Source organism: Mixophyes fleayi, chromosome 10 (genome assembly GCF_038048845.1).
Source record: "Mixophyes fleayi isolate aMixFle1 chromosome 10, aMixFle1.hap1, whole genome shotgun sequence".
Classification (NCBI taxonomy): Eukaryota; Metazoa; Chordata; class Amphibia; order Anura; family Limnodynastidae; genus Mixophyes; species Mixophyes fleayi.
Window position 1 is genome coordinate 37,384,796 of NC_134411.1, and position 19,908 is coordinate 37,404,703.

The window sequence follows — 19,908 nt, forward strand, 5'->3', positions numbered from 1 at the left end:
GCCTGGGGCGAGAAAGACAAATGCCGGCCCCCCTAGCACTTAATTTTAACCAAATGAATCTAAAATATTCCTAAACTGCGCCCCCTTTCAGCGTTGCGCCCTGGGCGATCGCCCCTGTCGCACAGCCCTAGTAACGGCCCTGTCGGCACGTTTTCTAACTTCTGCGTAGATTCGATGAACTGGTTTGAAAACTTTTCAAAATGGTTTGAGCATCTCTATTAATTTATGCATCGCCGACATACACTCAGGGTGGAGAGCAGCAGACCTTGCTCCAATGATGTACTTTCTGACTTCTACTGCTGGGGCCTGGGCCCCTGCTCTGCTACTTGCCAGAGCAGAGATGGACAGCAGGCAGCCCGCCCCGCGTTCCGCTTGTGGCCACCAACCGCCTGCTCCCGATTGGATTAGAACTTAGACTTTCGCATCATGTGACCTCTGCACAGTGCAGGGAGGTCACACGGCATACGTGGAAGAGGAGGGAGCGCACTGTGTAATTCCTCTGTGCGGCTCCTTTGAAGGCTGCAGAGCTGCCCATCACTGTGCTAGAGGGAAGCACTGTCATTAACCTGTATCTTTCAGATCCCAGCGCGCTGTTTTGAGGAGTCAGCATTAACAATCATAATAAAAAAACACAAAATTAAACAAGACAAAAGTATATTAAAAACTATTAATGATAAACTGATATGTGCAGACTTGATAGACCAATTTTTCATGGAATTCTGTTTCTGTTAGTTGACCGACGGTAGCCTGTATGTTGCTCTGCCTGAAAAGCAGCCTCCGTCACCCACTTTCATCAACAATATCCTGTTGTTTTTCTACCAGGTTTCCTGGATGTAAATTGGGTGGTGGCTCAATACACCCGTGACACGGTCATGCATGAAAGCCCAACAGTGTTGTTGTTTCTGATGCATCCAGGCCTCTGCATATTATGTCCACTACCATACTGCCCATACACCCAATCTGGCATGGGTTTTAAATAGCATTGTCTTTACATACCATTCTGTCACTGCCTGGGAAGGTAATTCCTTAATATAGTGAGCACTCATTGTATATACACAGATATGCTAGACACACATTGTCATGATACCCGTCTGTGTATGCAGCACTCACAGATTCTTGTGACATGGTCCAGCTGCTCAGCCTAAATATCAAATAATTGGGTTTTATCCAACATGGCCGAGCTAAAGGATTGGAAAGTAGTCTTGGTGTAGCCATTTTTGGAACAGCCGCCGGGGTACGTGAAGGCATAAACCCCTTGGCCTACACATGTTGCTTTGATAAAAGCAGATGATAAGCTCACTCGCGCAGGGCCCCCTTTCCTTGTGCCTACACAATGATATCCATCCGTGCTGTGACATCTTACCTGGACCTTAGCCTCAGTCCTCTGTGTTGGTCTATATGTAAGTTTGCTGTATCGGTTTGTATTTCTGTAATTCTGTTTGTTGTGCCTTAGAAATAAAAGGTAATAAAATAAGATGGGTGTGACCGCATGCACCAAAAGGAACCTGTGTGTCTGAAGTCACTTTGCTCAGCCTTTAATATGACTCAGGTGGTGTCAGGAATGGGACTGATTTTTTTGTGTCACCTCCTTACTGACTCATTAATATGTCTATTTTTAAACCATTTTTTTGTTAAAAAAAAAAAGCACAGGAACACTTTTATAATTGTACCTGACTATACTAATATAGGTATCCTGTACATGACTCTACTAACGTAGGTGCCCTGTATATGACTATACTAATGTAGGTATCCTGTACATGACTATACTAACGTAGGTGCCCTGTATATGATTATACTAATGTAGGTGCCCTGTACATGACTATACTAATGTAGGTGCCCTGTATATGATTATACGAATGTAGGTGACCTGTACATGATTATACGAATGTAGGTGCCCTGTATATGATTATACTAATGTAGGTGCCCTGTATATGATTATACTAATGTAGGTGAGCTGTACATGACTATACTAATGTAGGTGCCCTGTATATGATTATACTAATGTAGGTGCCCTGTATATGATTATACTAATGTAGGTGAGCTGTACATGATCATACTAATGTAGGTGAGCTGTACATGATCATACTAACGTAGGTGAGCTGTACATGATCATACTAACATAGGTGAGCTGTACATGATTATACTAACGTAGGTGAGCTGTACATGACTATACTAACGCAGGTGACCTGTACATGACTATACTAACGTAGGTGCCCTGTACATGACCATACTAATGTAGGTGAGCTGTACATGATTATACCGATGTAGGTGAGATGTACATGATCATACTGATGTAGGTGAGATGTACATGATCATACTGATGTAGGTGAGCTGTACATGATCATACTAACGTAGGTGAGCTGTACATGATCATACTAATGTAGGTGAGATGTACATGATCATACTAATGTAGGTGAGATGTACATGATCATACTAACGTAGGTGAGCTGTACATGATCATACTAACGTAGGTGAGCTGTACATGATCATACTAACGTAGGTGAGCTGTACATGATCATACTAACGTAGGCGAGCTGTACATGATCTTACTAACGTAGGTGACCTGTACATGATTATACTGATGTAGGTGACCTGTACATGACCATACTGATGTAGGTGACCTGTACATGACCATACTGATGTAGGTGACCTGTACATGATTATACTGATGTAGGTGAGATGTACACGATCATACTGATGTAGGTGAGCTGTACACGATCATACTAATGTAGGTGAGCTGTACACGATCATACTAATGTAGGTGAGCTGTACACAATTATACTAATGTAGGTGAGCTGTACACGATCATACTAATGTAGGTGAGCTGTACACGACCATACTAATGTAGGTGAGCTGTACACGATCATACTAATGTAGGTGAGCTGTACACGACCATACTAATGTAGGTGAGCTGTACACGATCATACTAATGTAGGGGAGCTGTACACGATCATACTAATGTAGGTGAGCTGTACACGATCATACTAATGTAGGTGAGCTGTAAACGACCATACTAATGTAGGTGAGCTGTACACGACCATACTAATGTAGGTGAGCTGTACACGATCATACTAATGTAGGTGAGCTGTACACGACCATACTAATGTAGGTGAGCTGTACACGACCATACTAATGTAGGTGAGCTGTACACGACCATACTAATGTAGGTGAGCTGTACACGATCATACTAATGTAGGTGAGCTGTACACGATTATACTAATGTAGGTGAGCTGTACATGATCATACTAATGTAGGTGAGCTGTACATGATCATACTAATGTAGGTAAGCTGTGGCTCTCAGAGACTTGTGATTTGGGGACTTGCACCATTACAGCTGGGATACTACAAGCTGTGTATGTGCAACTCTCACACTGCAAAGTACACACATAGGTCATAGTGCAGTACATTACGCCCCGCCCTCCGGTGACTTCGTCCTCTGATTGGTCGGCTTAGATGAGTCGCTGTTCTCTGATAGGCTCTCTCCCCTCCACGGAGAAGGGGCAAATTGAAAAAAAAAAAAAAAAAAAAGTATCTTCTGTTTGGCGCCCGAGAAACTTAGTGATCCCGATACACCCGCCGATCCCCACGTCACCCGGGACACCCCGAAGTCACCCGCCGGTCCAGAGACCCCACGTCACCCAGGACACCCCGAAGTCACCCGCCGATCCCCACGTCACCCGACGATCCAGAGACCCCCAGGTTACCCAAAAGTCCAGCCCTTCTCCCCGACTGACTTTGCCAGCACAGGATAGGGGTCACCGGGAGGAGGTGAGTGTCACTACCCGGATATCTCCGGGGATTATACAGCAGCTCAGTGATACAATATTCTATATATATATATATATATATATATATATATATATATATATATATTTATATATTTATAACATTGTATCACTGAGCCTCCATATACTGAGATATATAACATTGTATCACTGAGCCCCCATATACTGAGATATATAACATTGTATCACTGAGCCCCCATATACTGAGATATATAACATTGTATCACTGAGCCCCCATATACTGAGATATATAACATTGTATCACTGAGCCCCCGTATACTGAGATATATAACATTGTATCACTGAGCCCCTGTATACTGAGATATATAACATTGTATCACTGAGCCCCTGTATACTGAGATATATATATAGATATATATATAACATTGTATCACTAAGCCCCCATATACTGAGATATATATAACATTGTATCACTGAGCCCCCATATACTGATATATAACATTGTATCACTGAGCCCCCATATACTGAGATATATATAACATTGTATCACTGAGCCCCCATATACTGAGATATATATAACATTGTATCACTGAGCCCCCATATACTGAGATATATATAACATTGTATCACTGAGCCCCCATATACTGAGATATAACATTGTATCACTGAGCCCCCATATACTGAGATATAACATTGTATCACTGAGCCCCCATATACTGAGATATATAAAACATTGTATCACTAAGCCCCCATATACTGAGATATATAAAACATTGTATCACTAAGCCCCCATATACTGAGATATATATAACATTGTATCACTGATCCCCCGTATACTGAGATAGATAGAGATAGATATATATATATATATATATATATATATATATATATATATATATATATATATAATTAGGGCCGGATTAAAGTAAGGGAGGCCCCTGGGCTATGGGTACACTGTGAGGGCCCCCCCAGCCAGCATACCAGGAACACCCCACAAGACCTGCCATTTTGGAGATGCTGTGGCTCGGTAGTCTAGCAATCACAATTTGGCCCTTGTCAAAGTTGCTCAGATCCTTCCTGCTTCCAACACATCAATTTCAAGAACTGACTGTTCACTTGCTGCCTGATATAACCCACCCCTTTACAGGTGCCATGATAATGAGATAATCAATGTTAGTCACTTCACTTGTCAGTGGTTTTAATATTGCAGCTGATTTGGTGCCAGTGTTCTCCTCAGAAAATTTTGCCAGCCAGTTGGCATTTAGAAGTAGCTGGGTGGGGGAAGTGTAATACTTTGCAATAATGTTGAAAAATGTTGGCGGTTATTGCCCACACCTGCTAGGACTGGTGGTCAGTGGTGTAACACACTGCTGGCTGTAGTGTTTACATTGTGCCTGTTCTAATAGGAGAAACAATGGTGCATTCCATTAGAATAGGACTCCATTTGGCTCCAAGAGCCGGGTGGCAAATAAAACGGACGGGTGGAGCACCTGGGAAATAAGTGCTGGGGAGATCACTGGGTGTATATCTCAGTATACAGGGGCTCAGTGATACAGATATCTCAGTATACAGGTGCTATGATACACATATCTCTGTATACAGGGGCTCAGTGATACACATATCTCTATACAGGGGCTCAGTGATACACATAGCTCTGTACACAGGGGCTCAGTGATAAACATAGCTCTGTACACAGGGGCTCAGTGATACACATAGCTCTGTACACAGGGGCTCAGTGATATACATAGCTCTGTACACAGGGGCTCAGTGATGCACATAGCTCTGTACACTGGGGCTCAGTGATGCACATAGCTCTGTACACTGGGGCTCAGTGATGCACATAGCTCTGTACACTGGGGCTCAGTGATGCACATAGCTCTGTACACTGGGGCTCAGTGATGCACATAGCTCTGTACACTGGGGCTCAGTGATGCACATAGCTCTGTACACTGGGGCTCAGTGATGCACATAGCTCTGTACACTGGGGCTCAGTGATGCACAGGGGCTCAGTGATACACATAGCTCTGTACACTGGGGCTCAGTGATAGTGTTAAATATATCAGTACACAGGTGCGATGGTACAGATATCTCAGTACAGTGGCTTTGAGATATAGATATATATATATATATCTCAGTGTATACAGGGGTTCAGTGATAGATATCTCAGTGATAGATATCTCAGTGTACAGGGGCTCAGTGATAGTGTTATATGTATTTTAGTTTACGAGTGCTCAGTATATATATATATATATATATATATATATATATATATAAATATTATATTATATTGTGACTGTGTACACTGTCTGAGGGTGAGACTGAGGCCAGTAGTGTTCCTGGATCTGTAGCCGGTGTGTACATAGTATAATATAAGATCAGTGTCACTATTGCCCCCGGTTATACGGCACATACATACAACTGCTATAGCGGACATGTACCACACTGGTGGGGCCCCCGGCGGTGAGGGCCCCGTGGCCCCGGGGAGATCTCCGGTTCCCGCTCTATTTCCGGCGCCAATTTTTAAGCTGAGGAATCTTACAGTTTCTGCCAGATGGTGGCCACGCCCCGCACTGTGCTCGCCGGCTGATTGGTGCAGGGGTGACGTGGGCGGGGCGCTGAAGCTAAATAATTCGGTTGTCGCTCAGCTTCGCGAACAAGTTTGGTTGCACCGTGAGTCGGGATCACAGGCTGGAGGGTACACTGATGGCTGATACACAAGAGCTTACAGTCTAATAAATAACTGTCACAGTCCTATCACTTTAATATATAAATATATATTACTGACCCATCTCTTTTCAGGATTACATTATGCTATTAATATTGTATATTTAATTTATAACAATGAATCAGTGTTTCATTTATCCCTCCAAACTTTGTCTCCCTAAATCCTGCTGACTTGAGATAATTGTTTGAATGCAATGTTGCACAATGTATTAATAATATTATGATGATGATTCATACCATATTGTAACCCACCTCTCTGCCCAGATAGTGATTGTTTGTTTTTTTGTTTTTATTTCCCCAGGCCGCCTACATGACAAATATTACAGTTTGTGAGGAAATTCATTACACACATTCATCATGGAGGATGACCAGAAGGTCTGTAGGGAGAATTATTACTGATATATTTGGATTATTTGCATCGCATGTAATGTGTATGTGACTATTCATTTCTGGTGTTACAGGAAAATTCCATCTTGCATTTAATTAAAAGGATTGCACGTTCTCCCTCGAAGCTCCCTCAGTCTTCAGGTGCCGTATTAGCAGAAATACAACCTGCAGCTGCCAATTTAAAGACGCCCACAAAGCCTGGGGACAGCGACAGCGATCCATGGACGCCAACGGCGAACTTAAAAATGCTGATCAGCGCAGCTAGTCCTGACATCCGGAATAGGGAGCGTGAAATACTAGAGGTAAATAAAGGTCTTTGTGCACCTGTGTTTCTTTTTATGCGTTAATCAAGCCAGAAACTAGCAGTACAGAAATGTTGTTCATCCAAGGCTGCTTTATTATCAGTATTTCTGGTTTACATCCCACTAGCAGCTAATAATGCTACTCTGCTACCTAATGTATGAAGTGTGCCACACACCTAATTAGATTGTAAGCTCATATGGCCAAGGCCATCTGTGCCTTCTGTTTCATGTCATTCTATGTTTTATTTATTTGTATCATGATCCTGTCAATGTACAGTGCTGTGTAATTTGCCAGTGCTATATAATTAAAGATAAGAATTAGAAGTATATTGTTCCAAATAAGGTATATTCTTCAGTCTGTATGCACAGCGTGTTAACATCTGAATCCTTTAGGAACTGCATATTTTAGTCTCTCTCGGTCAGTGCGTGTGTATGTTAAGGGATTTAGATTGTAAGCTCCAACGAGGCAGGGACTGATGTGAGTGAGTTCTCTGTACAGCGCTGCGGAATTAGTGGCGCTATATAAACAGATGATGATGATTTTATCTAATTTGAGTCTAAACTTGATGATTGCCAGTCCTCTGTTGTGAAGTGGATTTTAAACCATTTTGGCCTGTTTAAAAACTGCCTTCTCATGTAGTCGTCTTGCATGTTCTAGTACTTACACTGACAGTAGCTTAATTATTAAGTGCGATATATAGTTTAAGGCTGGTGTCACACGGGCGCTTTCATGCTAACACTTTTCCACCGATTGACATGAATGGGTATCATTCATTTCCAGTCACATGAGTCTGATTAAGTTGGCGAAACCACTGCATCTTCAGAGTTTAATAATGTGATGTGGGGAGGGGGTGTACTGCCCTCACGGCACAACACCAGAACAGAGCAATGCTCTGCTTTTCTAACTGGAAATGCTTTAACATTGAAAGAGCTTGTGTGACACTAACCCAAGTGTGCTCATTTGTACAGCTGCAGGATGAGTAATTATTTGCTGAGACCACCTGCCTCCATCCATTGACATCATCTCGGTCACTTGTTGCAAATCACATGACTGCTCTCACATGGAGACCTTGCTTTTGTGCCTGTTTGTGTGTAATTAAATCTCCCTATTTCCTTCTTGTCCTCTGCATGATTCCTTTGTGCAAAAGGTGATGACAAACACCCTTGTGGTCTTATTTTCAGTGTCTATTTCCTGGTGAGAGGGAAGTCTGTAAATTGAGAAACCTGAAACCTTTATTTACTTTTTTTTGCATTTAAACTAAACCCATTACCAATTTACTTGTATTTTTAACAGGAACAATTTTCAGGTGACGAGCTTGAAAAAACTCTGCCGAGCCGCAAGGAGAAGAGTTTAGGATTGCTGTGTCATAAATTTTTAGCGCGTTACCCAGATTACCCTAATTCGGCCGTTAACAACAGTATATGCTTAGATGAAGTTGCGGGAGAGCTGCGTAAGTATATATTCTATATACCGTTCCTATTCTGTTCTATTATGGTGGTTATACATAATGGAAGACGCTTATGAAATCCGATGCACAGGTCACTTGCTACAAAATAAATCCACGGCAACCAATCGCGTTCTTGGTACAATAAAGTGCAATAGGCAGCTCCTTCCTGCTTTATTGTGTGATGTGTGTATTATAACGTGTAACACTTGTGTAAAACACACTTTGATATGTTATTACAGATAGGTGTCTCTTTAATTATATTGTTTTGATTTATTAGAGATTAAGGGTAATGTGGCCCTTTTGAAGGTTTGAGGGCCATCCATGGAAACTTTGACACTAGTGTTTGCCCAACAATCACGCTGCAGTAGTGTGAAATTCCTCAAAAGTAAAGCGAGGAGTGGGATGCTGTTCACACTATGAACTCCAGGTGGCGCTGCTGTTCCATGTTTATCTAGTCTGTGAAATACATTTTAAAAAAAAATGAGTCCCACAGAATATATAGGTATATTAATTGTTCAGGAGTCGCTAACACATTATCCTTGTTGCTATGTAACCTCTGTATAAAAACGTCACTTTTAACGTGACGGCGTCACTGATGACAAATTTGTTGTCCGTAGACGTGGAACGCAGACGGATATACGACATTGTCAACGTACTAGAGAGTTTGCACATGGTCAGCCGCTTCGCCAAGAACAAATACGTCTGGCATGGCCGCCATAACCTCAACAAAACCTTCGAGGCGCTGAGACAAGTCGGAGAGGACAGCAAATACGCAGAACAGATCCTCCAACTTAAGAAACGAGAGCAGGAAGAGATCGATCCCTTGGATGACACATGGATGGCGAAGACACTAATAAAAGCAGTTGAGATCAGCTTTGTGGAGCTTCCTGGACTGGAGTTTAGAGCCGGTAATTTCACCACTGATATATTTTGTGCTCTGCCTGGCTGCAAACGTTAATTTTTCCTTCCTCTGTTGATGTCTGATGTTGGCTAATCACATGGGTTTAAAGAGACTTCAGAGATGCTAAAAATATATATTGTAAACTATAAAGTATATTGTTGGAAAATTTAACACTAGGCCCATGTGGCTGTAAATAATACCCGTACTGATCCTAGTTGGCAGATTTACTTTCGGTTACAGCAGAATTCCCCCTCTTTACTGACATTATAGCGAGTGTGACAATGGGTCACATTAATATATGAATGTATTTCTGCACCGATAATACACCTGCTGGTACGTGAGGCTGTTATACAGAGAGAGCTCTATAGATGATATATATGAGCAGTGTCAGATTATATCGCACTTCCCAGTTGACCATTTTCATTGTTTTCTAAACAGCGTCTGTGAACAGTAGGAAGGAGAAGTCTTTAAGAGTGATGAGTCAGAGGTTCGTTATGCTCTTCCTGGTCTCCAGGCCGCAGATCGTCAGCCTGGACATCGCTGCTAAAATATTAATTGGAGAGGATCAACTTGATGATTTAGATAAAAGTAAATTTAAAAGTAAGTAACGGATCTACTAATATTTAAAAAAAAACAAAACAAAAATAACTATTTATTTTGCTGTACTATCAACAACACATTCAGTAATATTAAACACCTAAAAAAAAATAAACAACATCCAATGCAATATAAACTAAATCTTGCCAATAGTTTATCAGTTCGTGTAAAGATCCTGTGTGTCGCTGAAGCGTGGGCATCGAGTCTTGTTTCTTTGAGAGGAAGGAGATTCAGACTAGATCTTTATATATTAACAAGTTAACCCGTGCATGATACTCATGCATTCTAGTCAAATCAAGCTACTTAAGGTGTTAAAAAGGTTCTTGTCATGCATTTGGGCCATAGCCCAGGCCTCAACCACCAACCACTCCCCACTGTCACCCCCGGCAACCACCAACCACTCCCCACTGTCACCCCTGGCAACCACCAACCACTCCCAACTGTCACTTCTCCTTCAAGAAATATATATATATATATTTTTTAAATCTTTATAAACACTTAACAATTAACAAATTAAAAACATCTTAGTATACCAAATTTCAGCCCTTTCTGAATTTTTTTTTTACACACACACTAAGAATTTAGTAGGTCAGTGTATAACTCTGCCCAGCAGGTGGCGCTGCAGCTTGGTTTTATTTTTTCCACACACACACAGACAGACTAACACACGCCACTAGACATTTATATTATAGATAATACAACATCCTCTGAGCCATGGGGCCCCGTCAGAGTGAATGTGTCTAGAAGGAATCAAAAGAAATACAATGTACAGGTGTAAGAGGATGTTTAGGGGGGGGGCAGCAGAAGGGATAGTCCATATTTTGGTTATATATAATCAGAGGTTACCATTACCTTCCGAAGTGGTATTGCTGCTGTTGTGAAGTTTCCGGACAGATAATATAAAGCAGGCGATTGTGATTGTGTCGGAAGTTAGGTTGGTAACGGAGATAAAAATTGCCCGTCCGCCTGGATACTCCGCGTCATTAAACCTGATCCATTCTTGGTTAAAAGTGGGTTGTTTTATTAATTAGGTCGGAACCTGGCTTACATCACCTTTATTTAGCTGTACGTGACCGAAGTAGAATCATTGCTCTAAATTTTAATCCCTTCTTGTGTTCCTGATTCACATGCAGCACAGATTGGTCACCAGGCATAAAAAATGGGACATTGTATTATAAAAATATTTACCGCAGGTCCGCTTTCTGTTTCACATCTTCTATCTGTTAGCATTGTATAAAGCGCTGTAACAATTCAGTTACTTCACATCCAGTTCTTCTGATCGATGCATGTGGCCGCCATTATTATTTCGTTTTCCTGGTTCAGCGTATGGAGGATGAGATCCCTGATCTGCTGTCTGTGCAGCTTAGCGGCAGCGATTAGTACAATGATTTGTAACTGACTGTCCGATGCTGCATAGTTTTGTGACGACTCACAAACAAACACTGAGGATGATACTTTTTGTGTTTTATGTATTTAAAGAAAATAAATTAACATTTTACGTTCTGCTGTCCTTTTGATTTAACATTGGGATTATCAAACCTGCTGAAATGTTTCCTGTGACTGTAGAACAACACTGTGTCTGAGGGTGAGCGATGGTTAATGAGCCAAGAGTGAGGATTCAGAGCAGGGTCTGTGACTTGACTGCTATGTGCTTGCATTGGACATTATAAAACATAAGTCTTATAAAATACAGTTTTATTTACTCCATAGAAACTTTTTGTTCTGTTTGTTTCTCGCAGCAAAAATAAGACGTTTATACGACATCGCAAATGTCCTGAGCAGCCTGAACCTCATAAAGAAAGTCCACGTGACTGAAGAGAGAGGCCGTAAACCAGCGTTTCAGTGGACGGGACCCGAAACCGGTACAGAACTGCAAGGTGCGAAGTCTAGGGTGTATCTGACTTCGGATATAATGGCTCTGAAGAGAATCACAGTATTGTTACATTGTAACAATGTCCTATACTTATATTCATTCTCTAAATCTGTGTATTAAAAATATGTCCTAATTGCCCCTGTGCCCCAGCTTTGTGGTTATCCGGTGGGTCCACCGCAGGTGTTCTGTTGCTCCGCCCACTGACGCTGCCAGTATGGTGTTTTTATCTTAAATACCAGCTTAGCAGACTTCTCTAAACTGTCATTGGACGATGCGCTGGCAGCGTGAGTGGATGGAGCAGACGCCTGGAAATCGCGGGACCCCGGGTGAACAAGCTTTAGGACCAGGATATTTGGGTAGAATTGGCCTAAAGACCATTACACTTAAATAATAATGTCTAAGTCCTATGCTTTATTGTGTGGTTCCTGCTGGATAATACGGGGACCTTGTTGTATTGCAATGTGACCACTGTAGGCTCTTACATTGGCGAGAATCCATCATCTCTCAGCTGGACAAATAATGCAGCAATATACACACATGCAAATAAAATGTGCAAAATAAATCGGACCATGTAGAAAGTCACAATAATCAACAATTCTAAACATGACAATCTGCAGGTTCAATGTCACTTACTGCCCATATGATCTGCAGACACTGAAATAACACAATCACAGCTATCTCCTGTAATCTTGCAGAAAAGCAGCTTATTGTCTTCTGTTTGGTGGCCTGTATTGATTTCTACAGTATAATGCCATATCTAACGGTTATTGCGCGATTTGTTTTCCAGAGTCTACGCCCAATTCCACGTTGCACCCCTCTATAGCTCTGGACCTGCGATCCCCCAAGGAGAATTGTGCTAAGAATCTCTTTGCTCCCCGTGGAAAACAGAACTTCACTCGTCACCAGTCACTTATAAAGCTGGCAAAGAGCATCGAGAACGACAGACGGAAGATCAACTCTGCTCCCAGCAGCCCGGTGAAGAGTGGTATGTGTTACGTGTGATATAAACGTGGTACTCTCTCCAGTCTGTCCTTATTCCTTATCTGTGTATTATCTGCTCGGATCTTTCCTGTCCTTATTCTGACCACCTTTCTGTTTGGTGAAGTAGATTCCTGCGATGGTTCAGCTTTTATCCCCAGCAAGATGGCTCAGCTCGCCGCAATTTGCAAAGAGCAACTTGACCAGACCAAGTAAGTGATTTGTTTTACATGGAATGTGAGTGTTGGAAAAAATGATGTACTATATTGACACATCAATGATATCTGTAATCTCATGCATACAATAATCTTTTTGGTGCATACTTATGCATTGAAGATTACAACTGACGTTTATCTGTTGAATTTGAAAAAGATAGAAGCCTGCGCTCATCCCCTCCCGAGTCACTACAATAGCAGTGTAGATGCACCCAGCAAAACTTTAAATCCTTTTTGCCAATGAGTTCAGCTGGTAGGAGGAATAAGTCTAGACAGCTCCCCCCCCCCCTCATGGGGGTCAGAACATCATGACATTTCTCATTTGAACAGACCATTCCTGCATGAGGTTGGCAAATAGTTCCCAGGAACAGCTGAGCTTAGACTGTGAAAGGCATTTATGTTGCATATCATATAACACGTAATGACATATGTTATGTTATAGTGCACTGTCTTTAGCATTTATCGAAATTGTCTGCGTATTTTGTCACCTGTAGGGATGGAAAGAAGATTAAACTCAGTATGTCTAGAGGCGTCCTCAATGGGAACGCCAAGGTGATGCTGAAGCCTCAGAACCAGCGGTCCCCGTCCATCAGTCCTGTTATTTACCAGGCTCTGCCCATCGTTCAGCCCCACGCTAACTCCCCAGCCACTTACACGGTCTATTTACAGCCTCCACACCCCAGGGCAAACGCTTCGGGTCATCCCGTCCTGCTGGAAACTGCTCCGGGGGACAAGAATGTGTTACAGGACGACCGCAAGATACCGGCGACCAATCAAACTGCGGAGACAGAGTCAGCGCGCGGGAAGAACTCCAGGAAACTCCCAGAACATGATAACGGCGGCTTCAAGAGGATTAAAAGCTCCGGACAGGAGGATCTGCAAGAGGTTTGTCTCTTGTGGGGTGTGATTCTGCACCTTTCAATAAAAGACCAGGAGCTTACGAACTTGTCTATTGAATCCTTAAAATAAAACATAGAAGCAATTGAGTGTTTTATAGACTAGATGCGAAGGGAAGGACTTGGGAACTAGCAGACCTTAAGATGAGGAGCAGCAGTGTCAGACAGCTGTAGCAAAAGCTAATAAAAGCCCTTGATGCATAAAACTGGTCAGAAGTGCAGAGAAGAAAATGTCATGTTTCCATTGGGCACAGGATGACTAGAGAGGCTTCAGGGACCGAATATTTTATTGATACAAGGAATGCATTGGTGAAATTATGACGGAAAGCAGAGAATGTTTTTATTCTGCATTCTGAATGATCTCAGGCTCTTTGCCAGGGGTATTATTGCTTGATGTGTCTTTCCATCTTCTTACAGAGGTTGGTACCATCTGGATATCTAATCCCCATCCAGTTGGCACCGCTGGGACATGAATCTCGGAGTGATCACACAGCCTCCCCTCCAGATCAAAAAATATTCACTTCTCCTATTGCAGGTATGAAATTCACAGCTAGATGTATGTGATAAATGTAACACTGGAAAGTAGTTTGTGGTGTTCTGCACCAAAATATCATATTTATGTTTAATATTATTGTCTGTCGAGTCCCCCGTCCACTAGAGGATTATGATTGGGTTCCGGAGCACAGAGCTCCAGTGCTGCCCTCTAGTGGTTGAGGGAGGAGGTGACCTGCAGCTGCCCATGCAGAGATAAATCTTGTCGCTCATTCTGAGCAGCCGGATCTCGTCTAATTCTTCAATAAATAACCAATTCTAATTTCCTTTCTAGGGGTCATACCGCTAAAATTCATGTTTTCCCCTGTACTAAGCCCGGCCGGGCAGCCGGTGACTTCTACCAGCGTTTCCTGCCAGAATCCCAGCCCCGGAATATTCAACTTCACCCTGCAGAACAAAGACCTGATATCGCCGCCTTGCGGTAGCTCGCAGCATGTTACAATATCCCCCCGAAACGGGAAACCCCCCGAAGAGCTGACGGCGGCTCAAGTGTTAAACTTCAAACACCTGTCCCCCATCCCGTACCACGGGCAGCCCTTCACGCTGTATACTCTGCAGCAGGTATGTACTTCACTGACTGTTGCGTTAGGTTTGCAGAACATACTGGTCCGGATTCATGTTCCTATGTGAGTCAGAACAGGACTGGTGCTAATGAACGCAGTCGCGCGCAGTTGATGTCTGAACGCAAATGACACTGACGACTTGGAGCGGGTGAGGGGTGAATAAACGTAGGCAACGTACAGTGAGGGCGTGCCAACGCTGATGTGGCCGATTCAAGTCATGGGATCTCATAAGTACATTTTATTTAGCCGTATCATTTGCACCAGCTACGGGTCAGGTGTAAATGCCGACTGATAGTGAAGACTGACACGGTCTTTGTATTGAAACCGCATGTATACCTGCTACTAGATAACAATATATGTATACAAATAAGATTATAGAATAAGAGTATAAAAACGCAGTGGGTATGTGCAGCATGCTTTAAGAATCTCCTCCTCTCTTTCCCCCCCCCCCCCCCCCCCCTCCCTTTTTATTTATATATCCCGCGCTCAAAAATATTTTGGGACTTTGTACTGTACTTAAGACATGTGCGTATCCTGTAGTCTGACTGTATACGAGCAAGTAACGTTTAGGCAGTGGACTATTTACTTTTTTATTAATATGTTTTGAGTCCCTTTGACAGCGGAGTAAATTGCATTTTCGGATGTCGTGATTTAAATGTTTGTTGTAGTTCTATAAAATGTAATGAAACCTTTCTGCAGATTATAAAATTACTTTATAGAAATTTTTACATACCTGCTTTAGTGTCCAGGAGCCGCGTGTTACAAGCTGTGTAATGTTTCCTTTTTCTCCTGCGTGTGACTCTTGTGCTCCTCTTCTCCCACTCACAGCCTGGCGTTCCACTCACCCCGACGGGATCTCAACCACTAAAAGACAGTTTCTTCCACACCCCTGGGGGTCCGATAGATTCTACCGCTCCTGCTGGTGGCGGTTCTCAGGGAACAGTTCTTCTACCACAAAGGAAGCTTGACGTGGGTAGCGAAGATTAAGAAAGGGCCAACTTTCTAATTTTTATATTAAGTGTCTGGATTTATCAACCGTAACTACGGATCCCAGCTGTCAAATCAAAATGAAGATTTACCTGAGCCACAGACAGCCGGACTGAGAACAAAGGGGCCTTAGGATGGTTAGCCATTTTTGGGTTCCCCTCCTCTGAACTCCACAGTGTCGCCATTAATACCAGCGAGGTTCACGCACATTTATGCATCGCTTGCCCCCACGTTTGCTTACAGCAGTAGTGTGCACGTATTGAATGAACCAGTCCAACAACATTTAGCATATTCTATAAACCCCCATGTCATTTGCTATACCCCACCATGAACATAGAGAAACACAGAAACGGACACTGTTCTGAGCCTTGTTGCCGTCGCCTGATTCCGATCTATTGGCTAAGGGTCATGTCGTCAGTCTGGCTCCCATCATGCCTTGTGGCTGTGTCTTTCTATTGGTCTTTGGTTGGCTTATTGTACAGTACATTTTTGGGAGAAAGATCCAGATAAAGAAAGCAGCAGTGTCTTTCGTAGTATAGCTTTGTCTGCAGGTAATTCATCCCTGGCTACAGACAGTTTTTATATATAAATGAATTTAGACCCACCGCTTTCTGATGGTTGTGGCTTTTCTAAAAAGTCAAATGCTTTCAGCATTATTAATGCAATCCGCATCTGACCTTAGCATTCAACCTATGTCTAGAAATATATAAATATACCTTTTAAACCTAATTTGTAAACAAATCGAATCCGAATTTCATTACTTTTATACAACTTTGAAAATTATTTAAATTACTTTTTTTTTTTAAATCACCAGTTTTTGTAGCATTACTGGAATGTCTTGTGTCCTGTGTACAGATTGTACTGTGCACACACACAATATGAATTGTAGTGTACAGAAGTGCACAGTGTATTATGGATTTGCACATTGTCGTCTGTGTGTGTTTGTGTGCTATCGGAGTAATGGTATGACCGTTATATACACATTTGTGCAAAAATGACTTATGTATAGCCTGTATCAAATTTAAAATGAAATGATGAAAAACAAAGGAATTATTTATAACATTCAAAATGAATTTGAAATTTGTTTTAAAATAAATTTCTTTTTGCTATTTTAATCTTTGACTTTATTTTATTTTTTTTACACCTCTGGCCATGAATATTGTGATATCATCTAATCAGCCTTTTAGATAATCTATTTGCTTGTTTATGGAATGGTTATATAGTTTTGTTTTCTATCATAGTGTGATATCCGAATTCATTCTTACTCACGCAGCATTTACTAAACAGACTGATCCATGTGTTATTAGTAGGGCTTTAAAGAATAACTATTCTATTGGTTGGAAGATTTGATGGTGGTTACTGAAGAAACAGCCCTATGTCAGTCCCCCACTTTCTGCTTCCATCATCCAATCAAATTAGACCACCAATGCCAACAACAATGGCCAAAGTGAAGTGATGATGGGAGCAACGGACTCCACATCGAGCCCTCCTTTCTGTGGCCCAAATTCTTCAAGGATGGTGGGGATTACTTATTTAAATTATCCACTGAAAAGTTAGTCATCCTTTAAACTAACTACTAAACCTTTCCTTGCCTCGTGAGCCTGGCAGAAACTACGTTTATTTCTCATCCACCTGAAAGATTTCCCTGGATGTGGGGCTGATGATTGGAAAGTCGGGAAGATTAGTTACCTTATATGGCAGCTACCCGTAACATTCGCACATTCTATAAGGATTCCAGGTGCAATTGTGGAAGACCTTAATCTGTACAGAGCAGACTTTCTGCCTTTGGAAGGACACTGGATCATAGTTACACACTATAACAAACCTGACAATACAGCAGGAACGAGCTGTGGGCCGCAGGTAAAGGCTCGAAGGGCTGTCTATTGCCTATCACTGGTGTACGGTCATCATCTGATCACGCTGGTCCCAGTACATCTGGCTGCTGGTCCTGTGTGCTGAACGGTGAGACGTTATCCAAGATTCCTGTTACTGAGAGCGGAGTTTGGTCGCAGCATCTGTAATATAAGAATAACGACGGCTTAAGACATTTGTTATACAAGCCACACTGTGAATATGGTGACCTATTAGCATTAGTAGAATTGGAATACAACTTGTAATGCATCTGTTAGTGTCAATTAGGTTGATGCACTCACTGATTCTGCTACAATCATCTTATTTATTAAACTATAAGGGGAGAGATCACTGCCAGTATCCGCTGCTCTGTCTTTAGACCCTCACCGTTACTAAGATGTAGACCACCAACCATACAATTCTACAGGCTGTCTGACTCCCTGGCCTCAGGCAAACGCAAGGCAGAAAGTGGGGTCGACAGATGATAATTTAAGTAAAAAAAAGAAACCACAATTTTTTTTCCCCAAGAGAGAAGATATCTACATTTTTGTGCTCCCTCCACTTTTATTTCAATAAATTCTGAAATACTGTTTCCTAACTAAGAATCCCACAGATCATTAGGAATTCTAAAAGAGTGAAAAGACTGATTTGAATCTATTAACATTCATGTAATATGACGTACAGCAATGTTTCCATTACACATTGATCAGTTGTGTTTCTAGTATAAGCTCTTCATAGTACAAAGAGAATATTTCAGTGCAGCCCACCCATGCGTTTGAGAGATAAGAGAATAATTACGTGTAGGTGTGGACACTGGAATAAGAGAGGTGATAACACGTATAGTGGAATGTTTAGAACCCGTGGTGCGATAAGTTGACGGCTCCTTGTTAGATCGCCCTGTAGTTCGTGACGTCACATTTCATCACATCAATGGGCAGCCGGTTATCTGACGATAGACTGATAATATCACCGGAGCCCAATGATCTTTCCAAGAAAAATTAAAACTGTCGGATGTAAAATGACATTAAAGAGATGTCATCTAATCTTTCTCTGAGCGTTCAATCATTAAGGAATTAAACACATGTATCTTTACAGTATCACATAATGGATGAGCCAAGCAGAATAGACAGCCAAGATGTGTTGTAATATAGAGATTATTAAGAGTAAGTATATAATCCCCAGTGTAAGGAATATAGATATTAGAAACCACCACAGCGTTCATTTTCCTAATGTACATTGAAGAGATGACATCACAATTCACGTTCTACATCTATTATGTATTAATACGTCTATAAGGAGTTTATACATATATTATCATCGCTTCCATCGTTCTGATTGGTGAATAGCAGGGATGTTATCTCCGACTTACAGAAAAACGCACGTCTGTCTCTAGAACGTGATAGTAACTTCCTTATTATTCATCTCTCCTGAGCCACAATGGACTTCTGCTTTGCAACTACTGGAATAACTGCTGAGTCTCCCCTCCTCCGGTGGCATAGAGAGACTGACCAGTAAAATACAGATAATCATCACCATTTATTTATATAGCGCCACTAATTCCGCAGCGCTGTACAGAGAACTCATTTACATCAGTCCCTGTCCCATTGGAGCTTACAGTCTAAATTCCCTAACACACACACACGTCAATTTGATAGTAGTCAAGTAACCTACTAGTATGTTTTTGGAGTGTGGGAGGAAACCGGAGCACCCGGAGGAAACCCACGCAAACACGGGGAGAACATACAAACTCCACACAAATAAGGCCATGGTTGGGAATTGAATTTATGACCCCAGTGCTGTGAGCCAGAAGTGCTAACCACTGAGCCACCGTGCAGACAGATCTCATTTATCATCCATCCTGTGGCTACAACACACACAACATTGGAAT

At 42.0% G+C, this 19,908-nt stretch overlaps 1 protein-coding gene across 2 annotated transcripts; it reads left to right on the plus strand.

The window, feature by feature from the left end:
* The first annotated feature begins 3,680 nt into the window (after positions 1–3,680).
* Positions 3,681–17,284, plus strand: E2F8 (E2F transcription factor 8). 2 transcript variants are annotated; one of them, XM_075188441.1, is made up of 13 exons: positions 3,681–3,768; positions 6,772–6,845; positions 6,932–7,159; positions 8,454–8,610; positions 9,225–9,515; positions 9,947–10,108; positions 11,845–11,982; positions 12,766–12,963; positions 13,084–13,168; positions 13,666–14,056; positions 14,485–14,602; positions 14,894–15,180; positions 16,011–17,284. In XM_075188441.1, exons 2-13 carry the CDS (start codon positions 6,828–6,830, stop codon positions 16,167–16,169), a joined length of 2,232 nt encoding a protein of 743 aa, XP_075044542.1. In that variant the 5' UTR covers positions 3,681–3,768; positions 6,772–6,827; the 3' UTR covers positions 16,170–17,284. The 2 variants fall into 2 exon arrangements, with proteins under 2 accessions (XP_075044542.1, XP_075044543.1); XM_075188442.1 differs by having other exon boundaries at positions 13,087–13,168.
* The last annotated feature ends 2,624 nt before the right edge of the window (positions 17,285–19,908 follow it).

Coding starts and splice junctions, on each gene's coding strand:
- E2F8 (XM_075188441.1), top strand. Junction 10,109..11,844: donor AGATAAAAGTAAATTTAAAA/GTAAGTAACGGA, acceptor TGTTTCTCGCAG/CAAAAATAAGACGTTTATAC. Junction 14,603..14,893: donor ATTCACTTCTCCTATTGCAG/GTATGAAATTCA, acceptor TTTCCTTTCTAG/GGGTCATACCGCTAAAATTC.